The 24,605-nt window shown below is 44.1% G+C and overlaps 1 protein-coding gene across 1 annotated transcript in view; it reads left to right on the forward strand.

The window, feature by feature from the left end:
• The window catches only part of daam2 (dishevelled associated activator of morphogenesis 2), a 357,408-nt gene that overhangs the window by 274,423 nt on the left and 58,380 nt on the right, over nt 1–24,605 (forward strand). Inside the window, exons 20-23 of the mRNA XM_041187923.1 lie at nt 2,348–2,516; nt 9,143–9,250; nt 11,232–11,292; nt 18,688–18,819. Coding sequence (XP_041043857.1) covers nt 2,348–2,516; nt 9,143–9,250; nt 11,232–11,292; nt 18,688–18,819 — 470 coding nt within the window. The remainder of the gene's footprint in view (nt 1–2,347; nt 2,517–9,142; nt 9,251–11,231; nt 11,293–18,687; nt 18,820–24,605) is intronic.

Raw genomic sequence — 24,605 nt, forward strand, 5'->3', positions numbered from 1 at the left:
CTTTTATGTCCACTTGAGAGGGTAGATGGAGTCTCAAGCATATTTACTGATATAAAGCGTATTTCTCTCATTCACGTCACTGAAACATCGGGGTAGATTTTCGATGTGGCATCCGGACGTAAAATTGAGGAAGCCATGACGACTGGCTGCAGTGCGTTGTGTAGATAGTACAAACTGCAGCCAATGGTGGAGGGAGTGTGAGCTTAAACCAGTGATGGGGTGCCAATCAAACAGACTCATTTGTGGGCATTTGGAGGCTATGCAACAATACAATGCTCCATGTTTGAACAAAGCAAGTACTGGCATGAAGCCAGAACCTCTTGGAGCAACAGGAAGCTGTCCTGTTTGCAGCCTGCCCACTTCTGGATTGCTTAAAGGAGAAACACCTCAAAAACATCAGGCCCACCACAGCTGCAACAGGAGAGTCTTCTTGGCACAAGTGGAGATCAGCGAATGCACAACCAGGTCCTCAGCTAAATGCTGCACTTCTACTTAAGGCTGCTTGATTCACCTGAGTTGATAGCAGGAATGAGATACTGGAGTTATGAGTTGAAATGTTGGGACGATTTCCATGGGGACAGAAAAGCTTGAGGCTAGACTTAAAGGGAAACGGTTTCCAGTGGCAGAAGGGTTTGTGACCCGGCAACACAGATTTAAGATGACTTGCAATAGGACCAGAGACGTGGCATGAGAAAAATGTTTTTACAGAGCCAGTTGTTGTGAACTGGAATGTCCCTGCCTGAACGGCTGGTGGAGGCAGATTCAAGAGTAACTTTCAAAACTATGGATAAATACTTGAAGGGAATGGGGAAAGAGGAGGGGAGTGGGACTAATTGGATAACTCGATCAAAGAGCTGAAAAAGCATGTTAGGCCAAGTGGCCTCCTTCTGTTCTCTATCATTGTAAGATTCTGTTGATAAACAAAGGGCTTTAAAATTAACAAGTTGCTTTAATAGGGTGAATAAGGGATTATATTTTCCAGTTGTGGGGGCTCATCAATCATCAATTAGGAGAGCTGAGGAGAAAGGTTGGAGAAATTCTTTATGCTGAAGGTTGGTAGTGCATGGAATGCCTTGCCACTGGGAGCAGCTGTAGCACAAAATCATTGCACCTCCGAAATGGATAACAGTAACTTGCATTTATATAGCACCTTTAGGCAATAATTTGATGCTGAGGACTATATTTTTAACATAGATAATTACAGCGAAACTTCACTAAGGGACAGGTGACCAAAGGCTTGCTGCTCAAGGAGGTAGATTATAAGGAGCTCCTTACAGGAGGAAAGAGGAGTGAAAGAGGAGGTTTAAGGCGGGAATTTCAGAGATTGGACAGGGGTGCAGTGGGGCAAGGGGAGCAGGATCTTGGTAGTTTTAAGTAATAAACGTGTATCATCTTATAGTTATCATTACTTTGGAATGAATATAAAGCAGCAGGACAAGAATAAAATGTTTTTAATATTTAAAAAACAATCTGTGGAGCACTGGTCACTCAGAGCTGGGTGACTCCATACTTCTACCTGCATTGCCGCTCAGCTTTTGTCCCTTATTGACATCCTCGGCCTCTCCAACACATGCTGCAGAACAGCCCAATAATGAGGTAATCAGACAACGCAGGGCAGAAAAGAGATGAAAAGCAGCCAGTCCCTATTGCCGATGTTGGTTGAAGGAGAGATGTTGCCCAGCACAACAGGAGAACATTCATCAAATTGCCCCACTGGATCTATAAAAGTCCATCAAAACAGGGCCTCCGTTCATACGAAAGACAATCGCACTAACAATGCAGCACTCCTTCATTATTGTTCTGGAGTGACAGTGTGATTATGTTTCCAATTGGGGGAGGGTAATCATGGATCCTGGTCATGGGGATCTATGGCCTATGACATCCTTGGGCCTCATCTGCTACTCAGTCCACTCCTCCTTTCCCAACTTGTTCAGCCAACCAGCACTTTTGTTTCACTTTTATGATGTGTTAGATTAAGGCACTGAGTTACTCTTACAATGTCTGCTGTTCTGCTACATGTTGTACCTTTGCTGACTTGGTTAATGCTATTCCGATAATGAACAGCTAGGAACCACCTAAATAGCTACCACTCTGATTCTGCTTCCTATGGAAGGTGTTTGGCACCTCTCCCTGGCAAGACAGCTGAGCTTGATAGTTACATATACAGGTAGTTCGAATTGCATTCGCAAATGTACTTCCTGGTGTCAGATGGCGGATGACAGGTCCAGGTACTGTATCAGTGATTTGGTCTCAGTGTGAAGGTTGCTTGGAAATCACAAAGAATTTTGTTCTAAAGAGGTGACTGCAATCTTGTTTATTGTCTCTCTCCAACCCCACCATATTTCAGTGATCCTTCTGGCATCCAAAGAGCTATGTCGAAGCAAGAGGCTGAAGCAGCTCCTGGAGGTTGTCCTTGCCTTTGGAAACTACATGAACAAAGGCCAGAGGGGGAACGCTTTTGGCTTCAGAATTTCTAGCCTCAACAAGATTGGAGATACAAAGTCAAGCATTGACAGGTATGAGAGAAATGGGGAAAAGAGAAAGTTTGATCTATTTGGTTCAGTGATCGGAAATAGAACATGCAATAGGAAACTCAGGAGATAGGTTTTTACTCAGAGCTTGCTACCATAATAAGTATATGAGGTAAAAAGCATAAATTTAGAGGGAAGATTGATACTCACGTGAAAGGAATAGAAGGTTACACTGAAGATGGAGGGGTTGGACGATATTCAGTTAGAACATGAACATCAGTATAGGCCAACTGGGCGGCATGGCCGTGCATTCTATGTAACGTATATACTGCAAATTATTCTCTTGTTTAAATGTCTTTACAGATCCCCCTATAAAGTGACTGATGTTGTCTGCCTCCATCAACCTTTCTGGGCAGTCTGTTCCAGGCATTCACCACCTTCTGTTTAATCTGTCTAATCATCATACCTCTTCTGAGCTTCATACCCATACCCTCTTCCTTCTTTCTTAGAGCCAAGACAATGTTCAACTTGTTATAAGAACATAAGAAATAGATGCAGGAGTAGGCTATTCGGCCCCTCAAGCCTGCCCCACCATTCAATAAGATCATGGCTGATCTGCCGCAGGCCTCAACTCCTCTTTCATGCCAGCTCCTCATAGCCCTCAACTCCCCAATATTTCAAAAATCTATCTACCTCCTCTTTAAATAGTTTAAGTGATCCAGCCTCCACAGCTCTCTGGGTTAGAGAATTCCAGACATTCACCACCCTCTGAGAGAAGAAATTCATTTGCATCTCAGTTTTAAATCAGTGTCCCCTTATTCTGTAACTATGTCCCTCTAGTTTGAGATTCCCCCACTAGTGGAAACATCTTCTCAACATCTACTTTGTCAAGCCCCCTCAGAATCTTGTACATTTCAATAAGATCACCCCTCATTCTTCTAAACTCTGATGAATAAAGGCCTAACTTGTTTAGCCATTCTTGATAAGTCAATCCCTTCATTCACAGGAATCAGCCTATTGAATCTCTTTTAAACTGCCTCCAATGCCAGAATATCCTTTCTTAAATACGGGGACCAAAACTGCACACAGTACTCCAGGTGCAGCCTCACCAACACCCTGTACAGTTGTAACAAGACTTCCCTATTTTTAATTCCAACCCCCTAGCAATACAGACCAAAATTCCATTTGCCTTCCTAATTACTTGCTGCACCTGCATACTATCTTTTTGTGCACAAGAACACCCAGATCCCTCTGTGTTGCACGTTTTGGAGTCTCCCTCCATTTAAATAATAGTCTGCCTTTTGATTTTTCCTATGATTTTTCCTACCAAAGTGCATGACTTCATGCTTTCCTACATTAAATTCTATCTGCCATGTTTTTGCCCACTCACTCAACCTGTCTATATCCCCTTGCAGATTCCTTATGTCCTCATTACAACATGCCCTCCCACCTATTTTTGTATCATCAGCAAATTTGGTTACATTACACTCTGCCCCCTCCTCCAAGTCATTAATATAGATAGTAAATAATTGAGGCCCGCGGACTGATTCTTGTGGCACTCCACAAGTTATGTCTTTTCAACCTGAAAATTAATCCCCACTGTCTGTTTTCTGTGTGTTAACCAATCCTCAATCAATGCTAATACATTACCCCCAATACCGTGATCCTATCTTGTGCAATAAGCTTTTATGTGACACCTTATGGACTGCCTTCTGAAAACCTTCTGAAAACCCAAGTACGTGACATCTACCGGTTCCCCTTTATCAACTCTGCTATATCCTCTAGCAAATTTGTCAAACATGATTTCCCTTTCACAAAACCATGTTGACTCTGTTTGATTGAGTTAAGCTTTTCTAAATGTCCTGCTATTTTTTCCTTAACAATGGACTCTAGCATTTTCCCCAACTACAGATGTTAAGCTGACTGGCCTATAGTTTCCTGCTTTTTGTCTCCCTCCCTTCTTGAATAGGTGTGTCACTTTAGCAGTTTTCCAATCCGCTGGGGTCCTCCCAGAATCCAGTGAGTTCTGGAATATTTCGACCAATGCCTCCACTATCTCTACAGCCACTTCCTTTAAAACCCTTGGATGCAGGCCATCAGGTCCTGGCAACTTGTCTGCCTTTAGTCCCATTAGTTTTTTCAAATACTTTGTCCCTCGTGATAGAGACCATTACAAGATCTTTCCTCCCATAAGTTCCTTGCTAATCTGATATCTTTGGAATGTTTATGGTGTCCTCCACCTGAAGACTGGTGCAAAATATTGGTTTAAATTATCTGCCATTTCCCTGTTCCCTGTTATCAATGCTCCAGTTGCATCCTCCAACGACCCCACGCTCACTTTGGCCACTCTGTTTCTTTTTATATACATGTAGAAGCTCTTGCTGTTTATTTTTATATTTCTTGCCAATTTACTTTCATAATGAATTTTCTCCTTTTTTATTAGCTTTTTAGTCATCTGTTGCTGATTCCTAAAAAATTCCCAATCCTCTGGCCTACCACTAGTTTTCACCGCTTTGTATGCCTTAGTTTCTGATTGGATACTCTCCTTGACCACCTTTGTTCATCCTTCTCATCGAATCCTTCTTTTTGACCGTGATAAATTTTTGCTGAGCATCATGAAATATCTGCTTAAGTGTCTGCCACTGACCTTCCCCTTAGTCTATTTTCCCAGCCCGCTTTAGACAACTCTTTCTTCATACCTCTGTAATTGCCTTTATTTAAGTTGAGAACACTGGTTTGAGACCCGAGTTGCTTGCCCTCAAACTGAATTTGAAATTCTACCATGTTGTGATCGCTACCCCTAGAGGATTCTTAACTATAAGATCTCTTATTAATCCTACCTCATTACACATTACGAGATCTAAAATGGCTGATGGCCTTAAGGGAGTTGAATACCTCAAAAAGTTCATCCCTCACTTTGCTCGTCTCCAGTGCAAACAAACCCTGTAGCCTCTCCTTGTAGGCCAAATATCAGTTGTGTAGGCCATTTCCTTCTGTGAGGAGAGGGAACAAAAACCCTGTCTGCATTGTGTACAGCCATGTCACAAGAACCACTCACTCATGTCTTCCCAAATGTTGCCAATCCTCCAGGAGTCTCCAAAAATTACAAACTCACCTCCAGCTGAAAAAATCACAGAGGCATTAAAACAATTGCATGTTTATCATTTTCCTTGTACCCTTTCATTTATTAGAAAGAAAAATATTGGAGATGGGAAGTAAAGGCTGAACGACTGGTTGAGGTCTTGGAGGAATGAGGAAACCTCTAGGAAAATGTCCAACCAGAGCTGGCAACCTGGGCCTGGCCTCAACTCTCCCTATCTTTCCAATCTCATTCAAGCCTATGTTCCTCCACTCTTCCAACTATTCATTGCATATCCTTCCTTCTTTCTGCACCACTTTTGATTGTCGAGCTTTCACCTGCAACTCCTCTGCCTTGTTACCTCTCTATTCAAAATCTTTCTCTTTGCTCTTTGTGATTAACATCCAAATCCACTTCTCAGCATCTGTTTTGCTTTGTGCCTCTGCAAAATGTTTTTAAATATTTCATTATATTCAAAGTGTTGCATAAATACAAGCTGTTGGAGTTGTTATTGTGCTTGCCTCAGTATCAACTTTTGTGTCCATAGCTGTGACTGGGTGAGCTCTATGTCCATCATGGCTGGCAAGGCACTGTAAGAGCTCTGATTAGCTATGCGTCCTTTCCCCCTCCCCACCCCACTATCCGTGGCAGACCCTTTAAAACTTACCATTTCACTCTGCAATTTTCTTGCCAAACCTCTTTGCAATGTCACCTCTTTCTCCAATCTTCAAAAAGCCTCCTGAATGACTATGGCTGAATCTTCGCTCTGGGGTTGGGAGTGTGGAGGTGGGAAAATTCCAGGCACTGCAAACCCAACTCAGGAGAAAGTGCCCCGGAAGGTGTGATTTTTGCTCTGGCGGGTGTGGGTGTTAATCGGAGTCATGCCTAGCGACCCTAGAAACAGTTTGGAGACAGCACGGGGGCTGTCGGGTGTGGGCTGGGTGAAAGGCTGACTTCAGTGATCTGGCCTTTTATCCGAGCAAAAAAACAATAAAATAAAAAACAGCCTTCAACCCCTCACATCTCACACACTCCCTAATCATGCCACTTCATGTTCCCCCACCCTCCAAGGCCCCTCAGACTCTCCATGTCAACTTATTAGTCCAACCATCCCCCCTCCCCCGCCATGGACCCTCATATCCTCCATGCCAATCTATGCCTCTCCACCCATGCCCCATAGCCTCTTACAGACCCTATGCAAACCTATGACCCTCCACCCACCCCCCATGGCCCTTTATGGCACCAATGCCAACTTACTTTCAACTCATGCCAACCCATGCTGGAAATAGCGGAGGATGATCCTTTGAATGCGGACTCCATCCCACTCTCTTAGTTCCTTCATCTCCGTCGCATCTATTCCGATGATGCCACTTTCCAAAACAATGCTTCTGACATGTCTTCCTTAACCAAGGTTTCCCACCCACTGTGGTTGACAGGGCCCTTAACCGTGTCCGACCCATCTCCCACGCCTCTGCCCTCAAACCTTCCCCTCCCACCCAGAACCATGATAGGGTTCCCCTTGTCCTCGCTTTTCACTGTACCAGCCTCTGCATTCAAAGGATCTCCGCCAACTGCAGCATGATACTACCCCCAAGCACATCTTCCCCTCACCCGCTCCCCACCCCCCCCTCCTCGATGGCATTCCATAGGGACCGTTTCCTCAGGGACACCCTGGTCCACTCCTCCATCACTCCCAACACCTCATCCCACAGTATCTTCCCATGCAATCGCAGAAGGTGCAACACTTGCTCCTTTACCTCCTCCCTTCTCACCGGCCAAGGGCCCAAGAACTTCTTTCAGGTGAAGCAGCGCTTCACTTGCACCTCCTTCAATTTGGACTACTGCATTCGCTGCTCCCAATGCGGCCTCCTCTACATTGGGGAGACCCAATGCAGATTGGATGGCTGCTTTGCAGAACACCTTCGGTCTGTCCGCAAGTATGACCCAGGCTTTCCTATCACTTGCCATTTCAACACACCATCCTGCTATCATGCCCACGTGTCTGACCTTGGCCTGTGCAATATTCCAGTGAAGTCCAATGCAAACTGGAGGAACTGCACCCCATCTTCCGATTAGGCACTTTACAGCCTTCTAGACTTAACATTGAGTTCAACAACTTCAGACCATTAACTCTCTCCTTCATCTTTACCCCCTTTTTAATCCCTTTTTTAAAATTTATTTTTATTTTTTATCCACTTATTTTTTTTTCATTTATTCATTTTTTATCCCCTTTTTAACCCCTGGTTTTTATCCCTTTTCTATCTTTTTTCCCAAACAACCACACCCTTCACCCACCCCACCCCCAATAGGGCCATCTATTACTTGTTCCATGTTGTTCTTTCACAGAGTGCTGACTTTGGTTCTGCTATTAACACATTCTGTTTTCTTACCTTTATGTCACTATCAACACCTTCTTGAGCCCATACCACTACCATGTACACTCCCTTTGCCTTTTTTGTCCATGACATCTTTGTCAATCTCTCCTTAGCCTCCACCTATCGCTGGCCTTCTATCCAGCTTCACCTGTTCCACCCCCTTAAAATGTATAAATGTCATCACATTTCTACTTCTATTTAGTTCTGAAGAAGGGTCATACGGACTCGAAGTGTTAACTCTGTTTCTTTCTCCACAGATGCTGTCAGACCTGCTGAGTTTTTCCAGCATTTTATGTTTTTATTTGTATTCATAGCCCCTCTTCAAAGACTTTATAAGCACTTAGAGCTGTCAATCAAGCTGAACTGACAGTCACCTCACTGTGACAATGATAGGTTGTGAAATCAGTCACTCAGCACTAATCCTATAATGGCAGCAACAATTCTATAATAATAACCCTCTGGCTTATGTCAACTAACAAACTGAAATAGCAAGCACAATTTTTTTTTTAAAACACTGCAAAAGTTTCTTTAAATAGGTAAAGGGCAGGAGATTTAAATGCCTTGACAGCTCCCTTGACAGTTCTAATGAGCTTGACAGTCGATTGAGTTTTAACAATTTTTTACGTGCTTTCAAGTCTAATTTTAACAATTTCGAAAGGCACTTGACCCCTCCCAATGGGCACCTCACCTGTCCCAATTGTGTCCCAGGACCATATCCAAAATGGTACTCTTCCTCCCCAAAGAACTCTGTTAACTTTAGATCTCTTTGATAGGTCTTACGTGTGCAGGTCACATTTTTGATATCCCACTAGTGAAAATTGGATCTGACTGAAGGCAGCTTCACTTCAGCATGTGCATTTTTCTCCATGAGCCATGGGTGTGCAAAGTGCAACCCATCTCTTCTCTCCACCCCCACCCCTGCTGAGAAAATGGTGGGCGCAACCTTACAGACTCAGGCCTCCAGTGCCATTCTGGCTAAGCTGGGAACCCTCTCCTTCTGCGTGAAAAGTTAGGCCTATCTCTCTAGCCAACTGATTTGGCCCTTAGTTACCTCCCCATATCTTCTCTACCTCCTGTCTCCTTGGGTCATTTCACCCATGTTATGCATGTAAATTGTTGCCAAGATTGTGGGAAATAATAATTTTATTGAACGCTACCCTGCCTCACCCCACAGAATAATTCAGAATTTTTATGGTACATTTGTTTGTCAATTCCAGGAATATCACACTGTTGCACTATCTGATCATGATATTCGAAAAGAGCTACCCAGAGATCCTCACCATTCAGTTAGACTTACTTCACGTACCAGACGCAGCCAAAGTCAAGTAAGTAGAGCCGCAAAGCCAGACAACTTCCGGTCATTTCATTTTATGGTTCTCTGTATTGCCTACTCCTCACACACACCACCAGCTGCCTTGCACTATGTGAGTTTGGGCAGCGTGAGTCCACAGCATAAACTTGTCCATACTGATTAGCGACAAAATTGGAAAGTTTGCTCAGTCAGGACACGACAATGGCTGTAATGAGAAACAAAAATATTGCACTAGTGCAGGAGAGGAGTTGTTCTTCTGAGATTGGCGGGGGTGGGGGTGGGGCTGGAACAGAATGGTGGAACCGAGTGGAGGGAAGCCTTATATCTAATTGTGCTACGCATGACCTGGAAGGGCCTGATATTGAAGAACGTGTGGTGCAGACGCTGCGGGAACTTGAATTACCATGAGCACAAAAATTCACATGCACAAACTTCAATAAAAAAAACCATCTGTCTCTGCCTGCTGGGTATGAAACCTCCTGGGGCATTTTACTACATTAAAGACATAATGTAAATGCAAATTCTTGTTGGAAAGGCTGTAAATGATTGGGTTTTAGCTACACAGCAGGCCCCTCAGTATTTGGAAAGAGTACAGGCGTTAAATATTTCCCTTACAGATGCTTCAGCAGCAACATTGTTGGCAGTAGTTTTGACTTTGGCCAATAGTGTCAAACAGGGGGCTATCAGACCTGTTATACATCTCTCTCAATTTTAATTTCTGTTAATTTCAGGAGGGATATATGACAGGTGGTTGATCCAATATTGTTTGTTTTACATTATGATCCAAAGTCAAAATTATTCCGATGAGTTCACTTTATTCTTTATCAGATGCTACCAGATCTGCTCTGTATTTCCAGAATTTAAGGAGCGTGTTTTTGTCCCTTACACCTGAGGTGATGGTAGCATGGTGGTAATGCCACTAAACTAATAATCTAAGGGCCCAGGCTAATGCGTTGGGGGTATGAGTTCATAATCCCACCATGGCAGCTGGTGTAATTTTAAATTCAGTTAAGGATAATCTGACATGTGAAGCTCGACTCAGTAATGGTGACCATGAAACTACCATTGATTGTCAAAAAAAACCTCATCTGGCTCATTAATGCCCTGTAGGGAAGGAAATCTGCCATCTGGCCTCATGTGACTCCTCACCCACTGCAATATGGTTGATGCTTACCTGCCCTCTGAAGTGGCCTTGCAAGCCATTCAGCTCGAGGGCATTTAGGGTTGGGCAACAAATGCTAGCCTTGGCCAGTGGTGCTCACATCCCATGAAAACAAATAAATAGACCCTCCCCCAAAACCTCAACACCGAATTTTCCATAACCTGAATGCCTCTTGAAACCAAATTGGCATTCACATGCATGGAGTCTGCAGGGTTGTTGGGGACAGGAATGGAAAAGCAGGGTCAAAGGGTGTGGAGCTGAGGGTCATGTTTATCATTCTTCGTTCACTTGCCTGAGCTCAGAATCGCTGTATAGTGCCAGGAGGAACCAAGCCACGGCTCAGTTATGACTATTCTCACCTCTGGGCCAGACAATTATGGGTTGAAGTCTTACTCAAGAGTCTTGAGCACATAATTTTAGCGCAGGTCTGAGGGAGTGATGTACTGTTTGAGGTGCTTTCAGCTTGGATGTTGAACTGGGAACCCCCAGCTCCCCTCTCAGGTTGATGCAAAAGTTCCCAATTTCCTATATTGAAGAAGAGCAGGCGAGTTCTCTTTGGTGACCTGGCCAATACTTAACCCCTCAATGAACATTACCAAGTATGGTGGAAGGCCAATCTCATAAGATAGCTTGCCATGAGGAAGTCCTTTTTAGCAGTTTGACCTTTTAGCTGCAGAAGACAAACTTCTTCTGTGGGAAAAGTGTTAAAATATACCAAGGAATGTTGAGGTTTTGGTAGGATATTTGGAAATGTTTGCAATGCAAAGCTGAGAATTCTGAATTTATTTCTCCTGAGATTAATTAAGGAAAAAATGTGTTTATTTTAACGCAGCCTGGCAGAACTGGACAAAGAAATAAACAATCTTAAGAATGGACTGAAGGCTTTGGAGTCTGTAAGTATCACCTACCCAGGAATGACTGAGTGAGAGCAGTGATCCTGAATTTCCACAGTAATCTCCTGTCTTTTAATTAGAGGGGATGCAGCAACAGACAGAGAGAAATGGTGTGAATTTTTATCCATTCATGTCATTTCACCATGGATTCCCCTAATCTCTCTCTGAGTTCATGAGAACTCCACAGAAATTCAGGGCCAGTCACTCAGTAGTACACATATGATAACAGGAGAGGAAAAACTATACAGTGAGGAAATGACCATCATTATGCCAACATGCATGGCAGAGAAGAAAAGGTTTTGCCTTATCAGGATCCTCTCAAGTTTATATTTTTAATTCTTAACTGATCTCAGGTGCCTTCTCCAACCCCGTCCTGCAGCTCACTACAGGGGTGGGAGACGAGGGCATGAAAATTGGAGAAAGTTGACTCAACCTGCTGTCTTGCACCTCCTAGTGGTCAGCTGAAGAACATAACATAAGAAATAAGAGCAGGAGCAGGACATTCGGACCCTCAAACAAGATCATGGCTGGATATGGATCGCCTGATGGCCCCTTTCTTTTAGGGAGTGTGGCATTCTGAGGGGTGGATCTACGTAAATTAAAAGGAAAAATGTAAAATGATTTGTTTTGAGTCTATCCTTGATCCTTCTCTTCCATGATTTACACGCCAGCGCTTGGCATGTTTGATCTGCAAGCATGGTATTAAATTCTACATGTTTGCTGGCACCAAACCTTTCACTTCTGCTCGCTCCATCAGTTTATCCCAGATGACCCAAAGTTTCCTCCAGCTTAATGTTGGCAAAACTAAAACCATTCCCTTCACCTAACACTAACACTAGCAGCTGTGAACCTCTAACCTTGAATCTATCACTTGCCAAAGCTGTCACCACAGTCTGCTGAGTCAGGAAGTGTGGATCCTGAGCTGAGCTTTCTCTACTTCAATACCTCTGCAATGTCACTTGCCTCCACCCTATCTCACTCCTAACAGCACTGCCAAAACTGTATCTAGGCCATGACTTTATCACTGCCAGACTCAACAGATTGAGTCCTTGTCTTCACCATCCTTTGGTCACAAAAGATCAGAAATTTACCATTCCACGTTCTCTTCAGTACCTCATCCTGTCCAAACCCCACTGTCTCACTCAGAAAAGGGTAATGTCAAAAATCTCCATCTTGTATTCATGGCTTCACTCCTCTTTACCTAAGCAGTCTGCTCCTGCTGCCTCACTCCTCCCTGCCTAAATGATCTCCTTCTGCTGCCTCACTTCTCCCTGCCTAAGCAATCTCCTCCTGCTGCCTCACTCCTCCCTGTCTAAGTGATCTCCTCCTGCTGCATTACTCCTCCCCGCTTAAGTGATCTCCTCCTGCTGCTTCACTCCTCCCCACCTAAACGATCTCCTCCTGTTGCCTCACTCCTTCCCACCTAAACGATCTCCTCCTGCTGCCTCACTCCTCCCCGCTTAAGTGATCTCCTCCTGCTGCCTCACTCCTTCCTACCTAAACGATCTCCTCCTGCTGCCTCACTCCTTCCTGCCTAAACGATCTTCTCCTGCTGCCTCACTCCTTCCCACCTAAACGATCTCCTCCTGCTGCCTCACTCCTTCCCACCTAAACGATCTCCTCCTGCTGCCTCACTCCTCCCCACTTAAGTGATCTCCTCCTGCTGCCTCACTCCTTCCTGCCTAAGTGATCTCCTCCTGCTGCCTCACTCCTTCCCGCCTAACTGATCTCTTCCTGCTGCCTCACTCCTTCCTGCCCAAGTGATCTCCTCCTGCTGCCTCACTCCTTCCTGCCTAAATGATCTCCTCCTGCTGCCTCACTCCTTCCTGCCTAAGTGATCTCCTCCTGCTGCCTCACTCCTTCCCACCTAAACGATCTCCTCCTGCTGCCTCACTCCTTCCTGCCTAAGTGATCTCCTCCTGCTGCCTCACTCCTTTCCACCTAAACAATCTCCTCCTGCTGCCTCACTCCTCCTTGCCTAAGCGATCTCCTCCTGCTTTAGATCGCCATGCATGATGAATGTTCCTCTGTCCAAGGGATCCTCCTTACCAACCCCACCCCACCCCCCCCGCCCCCCCCAACCCCCCCCCACCACCACCCCCCAACCACCCCATTCACTTCCCCCAACAGTAGCTGCTTGCTCAGCCACTCTCCTGGTTGTTGGTACTCCCTCCCTTGTTCCCTTTATTTTGCCATCTTCCTTCCCAGCTGCAGAAACCTACGCAAATGTCTAATCCTATTTCTGTAGCCTAAACCTTTCTGTTTCCTTTCCCCTTCTGTCCTTGTTCCCAACTTTTTCTCCTAAAGCTAATGCACTTCGAGAAATCTCTAAACACGTGAAGAGACCTATAGTTATAGTTGTTGTAGTAAGAGGCTTGTTTTGTACTTTACGAATAATATTTGACTCAATAATGCCATGACTCATCAAAGTACGGCCTTTAACTTTAGTTCAGAGGGCCCTGGATTGAATCCTATTCCGGAATGCCCTTTGAACTTGTTTACTATCTATGAGAAATCTTGATTAGTTTTTTTTAGCAGACAGGGTGCAGAGGACTTTTTAAGGAAAAAAAATTACAGCAACAAAAGCCCACGTGTTTTTCAAAATATATCAGGGAGGAAATGACAGCTGATAGAATTCGTATGCAGTTAAGTTCTATTTATTTGGCTTGTGCCTAAACCAGGGAGCTCTTTAAGCATCTGTTTCTGCATCTAGAAGCTGCTGTAGTCAGCAGTGTGGAATGTGTCCTGTTTACATTTCTGATGTTCTATCAATGCTTGTGAAGAGGGTTTATCAGAAAGTGAGGGAGAAGAATGTGGATATGTGTATGATCCACTCCAATTCCTATTGAACATGATGGCTTGTTCTTTGGAGGGGTGGGGGGGTGGAGGGGGGTGGGGTGGTGCGGGGAGGTGGAATGGGAGGGGCTATGGTGCAAATGACTTTAAATTGTGACTTTACTGAAGATCTTATGCATTTCAAAGGACTCCAATTGCTGAAATCTCTGATGCAAGTCCCTGAGGTCATAGATGATCAGTACTACTGACATTAATTGTCCTCTATCCACTTGGTCCAACTCACAGTGGTCACCATACCTCATCTCACGGCCCTTAACTCTATGTCTGCCTGCAACCCTGCCATAGGAATAGACAGGATTCTCAATCTCATTTCTTTTTTTGGCAAGTATCTGTTGCCTCCCTCTTGAACATCCAACTCCTTTGCCCACCCAAGTACGAGATTTTCCCAAGGAGGATAAGCTTTTCAAATTGAAACATGTTTCGTTGGCCTGTTGCGGCACCACTAGCTGTACCCAATGGTCCAAAGTTTCATTGGCAGTGGGAGACAGGAGTGTAGCGCTCCGTTTGTGGGTCTGACTATTGTGTGTGCAGCCCTGCCTTCTTCAACTCGACAGTGCAGTGAAAACAGGGCTCCCCTCATATCACTGGGAAGAAACAATCAATATATGTAGTGCAAACCAACATTGGTAGATCTGTCCCTCCTCTGTCTTTAATACTTTTTCTGCTTATCATCTTTTCTCTCCTCTGCTTAGGCCAGATCTAGAGAATTGCATCCAGCTCTGGTCACCACAATTTAGGAAGGATGTGAGGGTCCTTGAGAGGGTGCAGAGGAGATTTGCCAGAATACTTCCAGGGATGGGGGATTTTAGCTAAAAGGTTAGGTAGGAGAAGCTGGGCCTGTCCTCCTTGGAACAAAGGAAATTGAGGGGAGATCTGATAGAGGTGTACAAGATTATGACAGGTTTAGATAAGGTAGACAAAAATAAAAGCTATCACCATCAGCTGATGGTACAAGGACTAGGGGACACAGATTAAGATTTTGGGCAAGAGATACGGGGTTATGTGAGGAAGAACTTTTTACACAGTGATTGGTAATAACCTGGAGCTGGCTGCCTATAAGTGTGGTGGAAGCGATGGTGATAAATGATTTCAAAAAGAGGTTGGGTGGTCAATTGAGGGAAATAAACTTACAGGACTACGGCAATAAACAAGGGAAATGGGACTGATTGGATTGCTCTGCAGAAAACCAGCATGAAGTCAATGGGCCAAATGGCCTCCTGTACTACAATGACTCTGATTCCTCTTCCTTTCTCACTTGTTCCTCTCTCTTCTCTCCTCTCTAAATTGGAATTTGGTAGGATACAGGGAGGGCCATGGGATTAGAATAGGCAACTCTAGACAAAGTCTTGCTTTGATCTAAGGCACATGGCCTCAAATGGCTTCCTTTTAATGTTACTTTCTCTGCTCACCTTTCTTTCTCTTTCTGCCTTTCTCTTGCCTTTATTTCTCCCGATCTTCCTTTCATTTTTCTTCCCCAATTGCTCTCTGGAAAATTAATAAGAACAAATAAAAGGCAGATTGTGATTAACTAATCCTTTTGAATTTTATGATAAAGTAACAGAGAAGGTTGATCAAGGATGGATGTTGTCTATATGGATTTTAAGAAAGCATTTGACAAAGTACTACACAAAAGGCTAGTTAACAAAATTGAGACTTATGGAATAGTAGGGACACTGTTTAATTGGATAAAAAATAGGCTTAAGGACAGAAAACAGTGAGTCATGGTAGATGGTTATTTTTCAGACTGGTGGGTGGTAGACAATGGTTCCCAAGAGTCAGCAGTAGGACCATTGCTTTCAAAAGGAAAATGCATGGGCACTTGAAGGAAATAAACTTGCAGGGCTGGGGGACCAAGCGGGGAGTGAGACTAGACTAACTGGACTGCTCTGCAGGCAATAGGTCTGGACTCAATGGGCTGAATAGCCTCATCTGTGCTGTAACTGACACCATGATAAACATCTCTAATTCCATCTTCATTCACTCTAAGGACTGGGTTTGACACCTGCCCCCCCAAGCCCCTCCCCACCACCCCCGATGGGGATGTTTTTGTTTGGGGGATGGCCCATATAAAAATATAGGGGTGGCTCACCCAGGCCCCAAGATGTCCCCTATAATATGGCGGATGGGCAGGTGCTGAACTCGGCAGCCTGTCTGCCACATGTAAGTAAATAACTAAGGGTCAAATGAGCTTGTTTGCAAGCCAATTGACCCCAATATTATGCTGCCAATGCCATAACACAGTTGGTGTGGGCAGGCAGGCGGTAGTGGGCAGCCCGTTCTTTCAAAAAGGTTTTTAAAAGGACGGGAAGGAAGGGGAGTACTATCTTCAGGGGGTGGGGAGGTCGGGGGGGGGGGGGGTGGTGATTTGCGCATCTGGAGCACAGCAGGCAAAAATAGTAAACCCCCCTTCCTTCCTCCCGCATGCACTGCAAAACCCACATCCACTATGCCAACCTTCTCTCTCACCCCCCCTCCCTAAGGTGCCTGATCCCTTCCCCTCCCAAAACCCCTGACGTTCCTGAGTCTGATCGACTTTGTCCTGGGCCTGCTTGCAGTCCTGGCAGCATCCACTACTGAGGTCTGGCACTGCTGGGACTGCAAGAGTCGCCGGCCAATCTGACTGGCCAGCAGCATATAAGGGCGGGACTTCCTCTGAGTGAAGGGCGGAAGTCCCACACTTTCTTTGTTGTTGCCGCACACAGCTTGTTATTGTTGTTGTTGGGCTTTTATTTCGTCATCGGTTTCTGACTAACTTTTTTGGGGGTGGGGTGTGGGAATGAACAGTACACTTGCCTATATAACAGCCCTGTAACAGATGTTGGGAGCATCCTGGAGCTGCTTTGTGAATGTCAGTGGAAGCTTCGCATATGGTGAACTATAGAATGGTGGCAGCACAGAAGGAGGCCATTTTACCCATCGTGTCTGTGCTGGCTTTCTGCAGCAGTAACCTGGCTAGATCTTCTCCGGAGCTCTGCCAATATTTTATCTTCATGTAATTGTCCAATTTCCTTTTGAAAGCCATGATTGAATCTGCCTTCATCACACTCTCAGGCAGTGCATTTCAGATCCTAACCACTCGCTATGTAAAAAAAAAGGTTTTCCTCATGTTACCTTTGGCCATTTACTTTACCTCTGGTTCTACATTTGGGATTTCCTTTTCCAAACTTGTCCACCATAATTTATATCTTCCCACCTTCATAAATGGATACTCAACCATTCCTAATCTCTTCCCCGAAATCTTTCTCCACTTTTGGTTAGGGGGCGAGGTATCCAATCCCCTTCCTTTGTGAAGTGACAATTGGTCTCACTCGCCATGGAAAAGCTGCAGTGTAGGTGCAAATCACAATGTATACACCGAGCTGTTATGATCTGGGATGCACTGTCTGAAAGGCTGATAGAAACAGTAAGTTTCAAAAGGCAATGGTTACTTGAAAAGGAAATGATTCCATGGCTACAGGGAAAGAGCAAGGGTGTGGGACTGATGGGATAGCTCTTTCAAAGAACTAGCACAGATACAATGGGCAGAAAGGCCTCATTGTTTGCTGTATGATTCTTTGGGTTTCAAATCAGCCAGCCACTTGATTCGGTAATGCCCTGAACCAACCAGGAGAATGAATTGATACTCCCCAGTGGCTTCCTTCCCATTTGACAAATTCAAACATATCTAAGGAACATTTATAACAACATTTCACCACAGATTAAAATTTAATTAAACCTTTTGCACTATTTAAAATTCCTTCACAGATATTAAAATCCAGGTACACATTGTGCTAAATTAAGGCCAAGAGGATTAACCTGAACTAACCTCTACTATCACTGGACAGCAGGAAGTTCAGCGTTCGGCTTCTCACATTAGTCACAATTGGCCCAAAAAATTCCCAACCCGGCCTGACGCTACTGTTTTTCTTTTTCTTGCTTCACATCAGAGCATGTCATCAGCAAGGCCAGGGGCAGCACATGCAGCAATGTACATATAACCCTTCTAATGAACTGTAATTATATTACAAATTCGTCAGCCCAAAGCAGATGGGCCAGACGCATACAGGATGTGGCTGTAGGCGGAATGGAGCGTGTGTGTGCAGACATGTTGTGCTGATCGCTTGGCCTGATAAGGACTGATAGGCAGCAGATTCAAATTAGCACTGGATGCCAGGGCTCATCCTGATTTAATTTAGGAAATGAATGCGGTGAAGTGGGAATGTCCAGGCAGCGCGTGGATCCTGGGGGATAAATTCATTCTTCAACTGATGCCTTGATGGTGAGGTCCCATAACAAGGGTCCTGATTGAGGTGACTCCATTAACAGGGTGCTAATGATGAGGTTCTGGTGGCGAGGCACCATTTTTAATGGGGTCCTAATAATTATTTAGCAGGTGCCCCATTGGGGACACTCCTCGTTCAGTGGAGAGGGAAGAGTTCTGATGGTGAGATGCTTTCTAAAAGTGTCCTGATGATTAACCTCTCATATTATTAGGAGTCCCAATAGTGGTAGTTGACTGTTTTGTTTTGTTCCCTTCTCCCTCCTCATCCCTCCCTTCAGGAGCTGGAATACCAGAAACGCCGCACACGGGACTATGAGGACAAGTTTGTTCCAGTCATGAGTGACTTCATTACAGTCGCTAGCTTCAGCTTTTCAGAGATGGAGGATCTGTTAGCCGAGGCTAAAGATAAGGTACGGCAACCAATAGAGTAATAAAAGCCAGAGTCCGATGCCCTTTGTTTATTACCACATGGTGAGTGAAGAATCAAATATTCCTTTTTCAACTTCTCTTTGACCACATTTATTCCACCCACAGAGGACACTTACCTCCTACACTTATTTCCAGTTGTAAGTACATTGTTGATGGTAAGACTGTCTCTTCAACTGGAGTCCTGATAATGAGGTCACTCAGTTAAGGGGAATCCTGATGGTATGACTCCCTCTTGAACTGGAATCCTGATGGTGAGACTCCCTCTTGAACTGGAATCCTGATGGTGAGACTCCCTCTTGAACTGGCGTTTAGTGACAACCAGTGATTATTTTATCTTGTTTCCCTCCTCCTATTATAGTCTAGAAGCTGTCCATATTGAGCTTTCTCAATAAGAATATCGACATTGAGATAACAATGTGGGCAATTAGTGTTGTTGCCAGTTTCGGGGCTTGTTCAAAGAGTCTTAATTATTGGGGACTGAAGGATTAGCTAATCTAATGGTTTGAGTACTTTTTACCTCAAGGGTGTGTCTCTTAAAAACATTCTGACAGACCTTGTTAAATGTTAGCAGGAACTAATATGAAGTTTTATATTAGACCTGGAAAGAGAAAAGGGAGGATACCCCTGAGCTAAACTAAAAGCAGCCAGCATTGACTATAGTGAACCATTCCCCTCCCCCAAAAATAAATAAAATGCTACCATATGTTTAGATAAAAATGCACAAAGCGAGTGCAATTTGTTGGTTAGCCACCCACTGTGCTTTGCAGATTTTTATGGGCTGACAAACCAGGCTGTTTTAATCTAAAAATAAAAAAAACTTGCAGAGATTGTGGTTGCCATGTTTTTGATTTTGTACTGTGTTTCCACAAAGTTTTTTTGGCCAGGAAAAGATCCCTCTTTTTAGCACTGGGTGGTTCTACTAGAAGTAGATGCAACAACAAGTGGATCAATGTTGAGCAAGTTGGGTTTTTTTTTCGGGCAAATTACATGGACAGCTAACCTATTAATATTGAGCAGTCAGTGGGTCTTGGAGCTGTCCAACTACTGTTGTAAGATACTTTTGCAGAATGGCCTTTGAAATGGGTAATGACAGACTATACTGAGATGATTGAGGGTGCAATATGAAAAAAGATCAGCATAAGATGGGCTGGCACAAAGCATAATATGCAGCAAGCACCATGCACAATTTTGGAAGTGTTATGACTCCAAGAAACTGGATGGTGTGCGCTTTTTGCAAGGACCCACTGGTGTTTTCTGGTTCAGTTTAGTTTGGTTTGGACCCTGCCTAAACTCTGAACGATGAAATTTGTTGGGCCACCTTGTTTTTGTGGAAACTATGAGTCAAATTGGGCCTGTACAGCCACCGATTGCTTGTCAAAAGGTGATCGTTTGCCACACATGAAGATTGTTTGTTTGTAGCTCAAAAAAATGCTCAGGAATTGAACTCTGCATTTTCCAGATGCCAGCAGATGTTACATGTGAGATTACTTAAGAACACAAAAACTATGGAGCGTAAAAAGTCTATTTGGCCCATCAGGTACAAAGGAGCAGAAGGATATACCAGACCTGATGGTAAAATTGTGGTCCATTTAACAATGCTAAAAGCGCAGAAATCCCATACATTATTCTACCTCTCCCCAATCCCTGTCTCTTGTATTTGCTGACCTTTGCTGTGCCTCCCATCGTAACCCTCGTTACTCAGTACAAAGGGTAGATACAAGAAAAAAATCTCCACCAGGGAAAACGGGCTTTGATACAGCTTCCTTATCACATCCTTAGAAAAAAGGCTACTTTTGAGCTCATCCCGCAGGCCAATAATAATAGCGTAGAATCTGCTGAAGTGCAGCACCTTATGATGTGCCCTGTGAGTTAGTCTTTTTCCCTCACCCTTCAGCTGAAAGGTGTTTTACCCTGTAAGTTGCAAGCTGCTAACTTGGTGAAGGCAATGGGGCATCTGGGACCTTGGTGAATGACGGCACTTACAGTTTATCTATTTCCTTTAACCAATGAGATTTAAGGATTGAGAAAGGAACTGAGGAACAATGCAGAAGGAAATTGGGTGAATTGGAATCAAAATAGAATCCGGAAGAGAAATAAAGAGAGGGAAAGAAAATCAGATTAAAAGGCATAATAAGAACAAAATAGGAAAAGTGAAAAAAAAAACAAAAAGGAACTAAAAGAAGGTTTTAAATTGTACAAGTCCTGAAGAACAATTTGTTACCTATAAGAATGAAACTCGAAAGTCTCAATTACTCCCTTTCTGGGCTGGTAGCACAGGGACTTAAAGCCTTGTTATTAAAAAGGTACACTGTTAATCTAACTTTCTGTGCTGTGTGATTTAGTGTGCAAATGTGGCAACTTCAGAAAGCTCACACAAGAGGTTAATCACGTGATGCTTTTTAAAAATTCATTAACGTGATTTGGGCTTCACTGGCTGGGCCAACATTTATTGCCCATCCCTAGTTGTCCTTGAGTAGGTGGTGGTGAGCTGCCTTCTTGAACAACTGCAGTCCATGTGGTACAGGTACACCCACAGTGCTGTTCGGGAGGGATTTCCAGGATTTTGACCCAGCGACAGTGAAGGAACGGCAATATATTACCAGGTCGGGATGGTGAGCGACTTGGAGGGGAGCTTCCAGGTGTTAGTGTTCCCATGTGTCTGCTGCCCTTGTCCTGCTAGATGGTAGTGGTCGCGGGTCTGGAAGGTGGTGTCTGAGGAGCCTTGGCGAATTCGTACAATGCATCTTGTAGATGGTACACACTGCTGCTACTGTGCGTCGGTGGTGGAGGGAGTGAATGTGGATGTGATGCCAATCAAGCCGGCTGCTTTGTCCTGGATGATATCAAGCTTCTTGAGTGTTGTGGAAGCTGCCCTTTTGTTGGAGATGTCATTGCCGGGCACTTGTGTGGTGCGAACATTATGTGCCACTTGCCAGTCCAAGTCTGGATATTGTCCAGGTCTTGCTGCATTTAGGCATGGACTGCTTCCGTATCTGAGGAGTCGCGAATGGTGGTGAACATTGTGCAATCATCAGCGGACATCCCCACTTCAGACCTTATGATGAAGGGAAGGTCATTGATGAAATAGCTGAAGATAGGTCAGACTGAGGGTACTATGCTGAGGAACTCCTGCGGTGATGTCCTGGAGCTGAGATGACTGAACTCCAACAACCACAACCATCTTCCTTTGTGCTCGGTCAAATGCGGCCTTGAAGTCAAGAGCAGTCACTTTCACCTCACCTCAGGAGTTCAGCTCTTTTGTCCACGTTTGAACCAAGGCTGTAATGAGGTCAGGAGCTAAGTGACCCTGGCAGAATCCAAACTGGGTGTCAGTGAGCAGGTTATTGCTAAGCAAGTGCCACTTGATAGCACTATTGATGACCCCTTCCATCACTTTACTAATGATTGATAGTAGACTGATAGGGCGGTAACTGGTCGGGTTGGATTTGTCCTGCTTTTTGTGTACAGGACATACCTGGGCAATTTTCCACATTTTCGGGTAGGTTCCAGAGTTGTAGCTGTACTGGAACAGCTTGGCTAGGGGTGTGGCAAGATCTGGAGCACAAGTCTTTAGTACTATTGCCAGAATATTGTTTGCGAGGCTAATGGGGGAGTATCGCAAATCATGCAGCAATTTTGTGGCGCTTCACAATTCCCGGGTTCTCTTATCCATGCTACAAATTGCTGGATGAATTATCCATTAATAATGGAAAGTGCCATTAGTTTGGGAGCAAACTCTAGCCCAGCACTTTCTAATGTAAGAGAAGTGGGTGCAGTGCTCCCATCATGGATAGCTAGTTCCACTTCCCTAGGCGAAGAAACATTGAAAGCCTCTGAGTTTTTAAAATTTGTTCTCGGGATGTGGGTGATCTTGGTAAGGTAGAGTTCATTATCCATCAAGTTGCCCAGAGGGCATTTTGAGTTAACCGCATAGTGTGGGATTGGAGTTACATGTAGCCCAGACCCACAGAGGGCCAGGTTCCCTTCCCTGAAGGGCATTGCTGATTCAGCTGGGTTTTTACAATAATTTGACAGTACTTGTGGCTATGTTATCTGGAACCAGCCCACATGATCAGTTTATTGAATTCAAGTGTAGAGTTTGGAATATTCGTCCAGTACCATGACCATTAAATCATCTTGACAAATAGCTGTCAGAAAAACATATACTTTTAAAACAACTTGTTTTATTGTCCTATCCTTTATTCTAAGACCATATAATGTAGGAGCAGAATTAGGCCATCCGGCCCATCGAGTCTGTTCTGCCATCTGATGAGATCATAGAATGCAACCTATCAGGTCCAGTGAATTTATCTTGATCTAATAATCCTCAACTCCACTTTCCTGCCTTGTCCCCATAATCCTTGATTCCCTTACAAATTAAAAATCTGTCTAAATCAGCCTTAAATATACTTAACGACCCAGCCTCTGCAGCCCTCTGTGGTAAAAATTACACAGATACACTACCCTCTAAGGGAAGAAATTCTTCCTCGTCTCTGTTTTAAATGGGCAACCCCTTAGTCTGAGATTATGCCCTCTGGTCCTAGACTCTAGGGGAAACAACCTCTCAGTATCTACCCTGTCAAGCCCCCTAAGAATCTTATATGTTTCAATAAGGTTGCCTCTCATTCTTCTAAACTCCAATGAGTAGAGGCCCAACCTACTCAACCTCTCCTCATAAGAAAATCTCTCCATTCCCAGGATCAACCTAGTGAACCTTCTCTGGACAGGCTCCAATGCCAGTATATCTTTCCTTAGATAAGGGGACCAAAATTGTTCGCAGTATTCTAGGTGTAGTCTAACTATTGCCCTGTATAGTTTTAGTAAGACTTCCCTATTTTTATACTCCACTCCCTTTGAAATAAAGGCCAATATTCCATTTGCTTTCCCTGTTACCTATTGAACTTGTATGTTAGCTTTTTGGGTTTCATGCACAAGGACTCCCAAATCCCTCTGTGCTGCAGCTTTCTGCAGTCTTTCTCCATTTAAATAATACTCAGCTCCTCTATTCTTCCTGCCAAAGTACATAACCTCACATTTTCCCACATTATATTCTATCTGCCTAGTTTTTGCCCACTCACTTAACCTGTCCCTCTGTAGACTACTTGTGTCACCCTCACCACCTATTTATGTGTCATCCACAAACTTGGCGAGAGTACATTCACTTCCCTCATCTATGTCATTAATATATATTGTAAATAATTGAGGCCCCAGCACTGATCCCTATGGCACTCCACTAGTTACAGGCTGCCATCTTGAAAATGCTCCCCCATCCCAAATCTCTGTCTTCTTTTAGTTAGCCAATCCTTTATCCATGCTAATATACTACCCCGAACACCATGGGCTCTTATGTTATTAAGTTGCCTTATGTGCGGTACCTTATTGAATGCCTTTTGGAAATCCAAACATATTACATCTACTGGTTCCCCATTAGCTATCCTGCTTATTACCTCCTCAAAGAATTCTAATAAATTTGTTAAGCATGATTTCCCCTTCATGAAGCCATGCTGACTCTGCTTGATTAGATTATGTATTTCTAAATGCACTGCAATTACATCCTTTATAATAGACTCTAACATTTTCCCAATGACAGATGTTAAGCTAACTGGCCTATAGTTACCTGTTTTTTTGTCTCCCTCCCTTTTTGAATAAGAGTTCGTTCTCTAATCCTCTGGGACTTTTCCAGAATCTAAGGATCTTTGGAAGATTATTACCTGTGCATCCGCTATCTCTGTAGCTACTTCCTTCAATATTCCAGGATGCAACCCAT

This window comes from Carcharodon carcharias, chromosome 5 (assembly GCF_017639515.1).
Source record: "Carcharodon carcharias isolate sCarCar2 chromosome 5, sCarCar2.pri, whole genome shotgun sequence".
NCBI classification, from domain to species: domain Eukaryota; kingdom Metazoa; phylum Chordata; class Chondrichthyes; order Lamniformes; family Lamnidae; genus Carcharodon; species Carcharodon carcharias.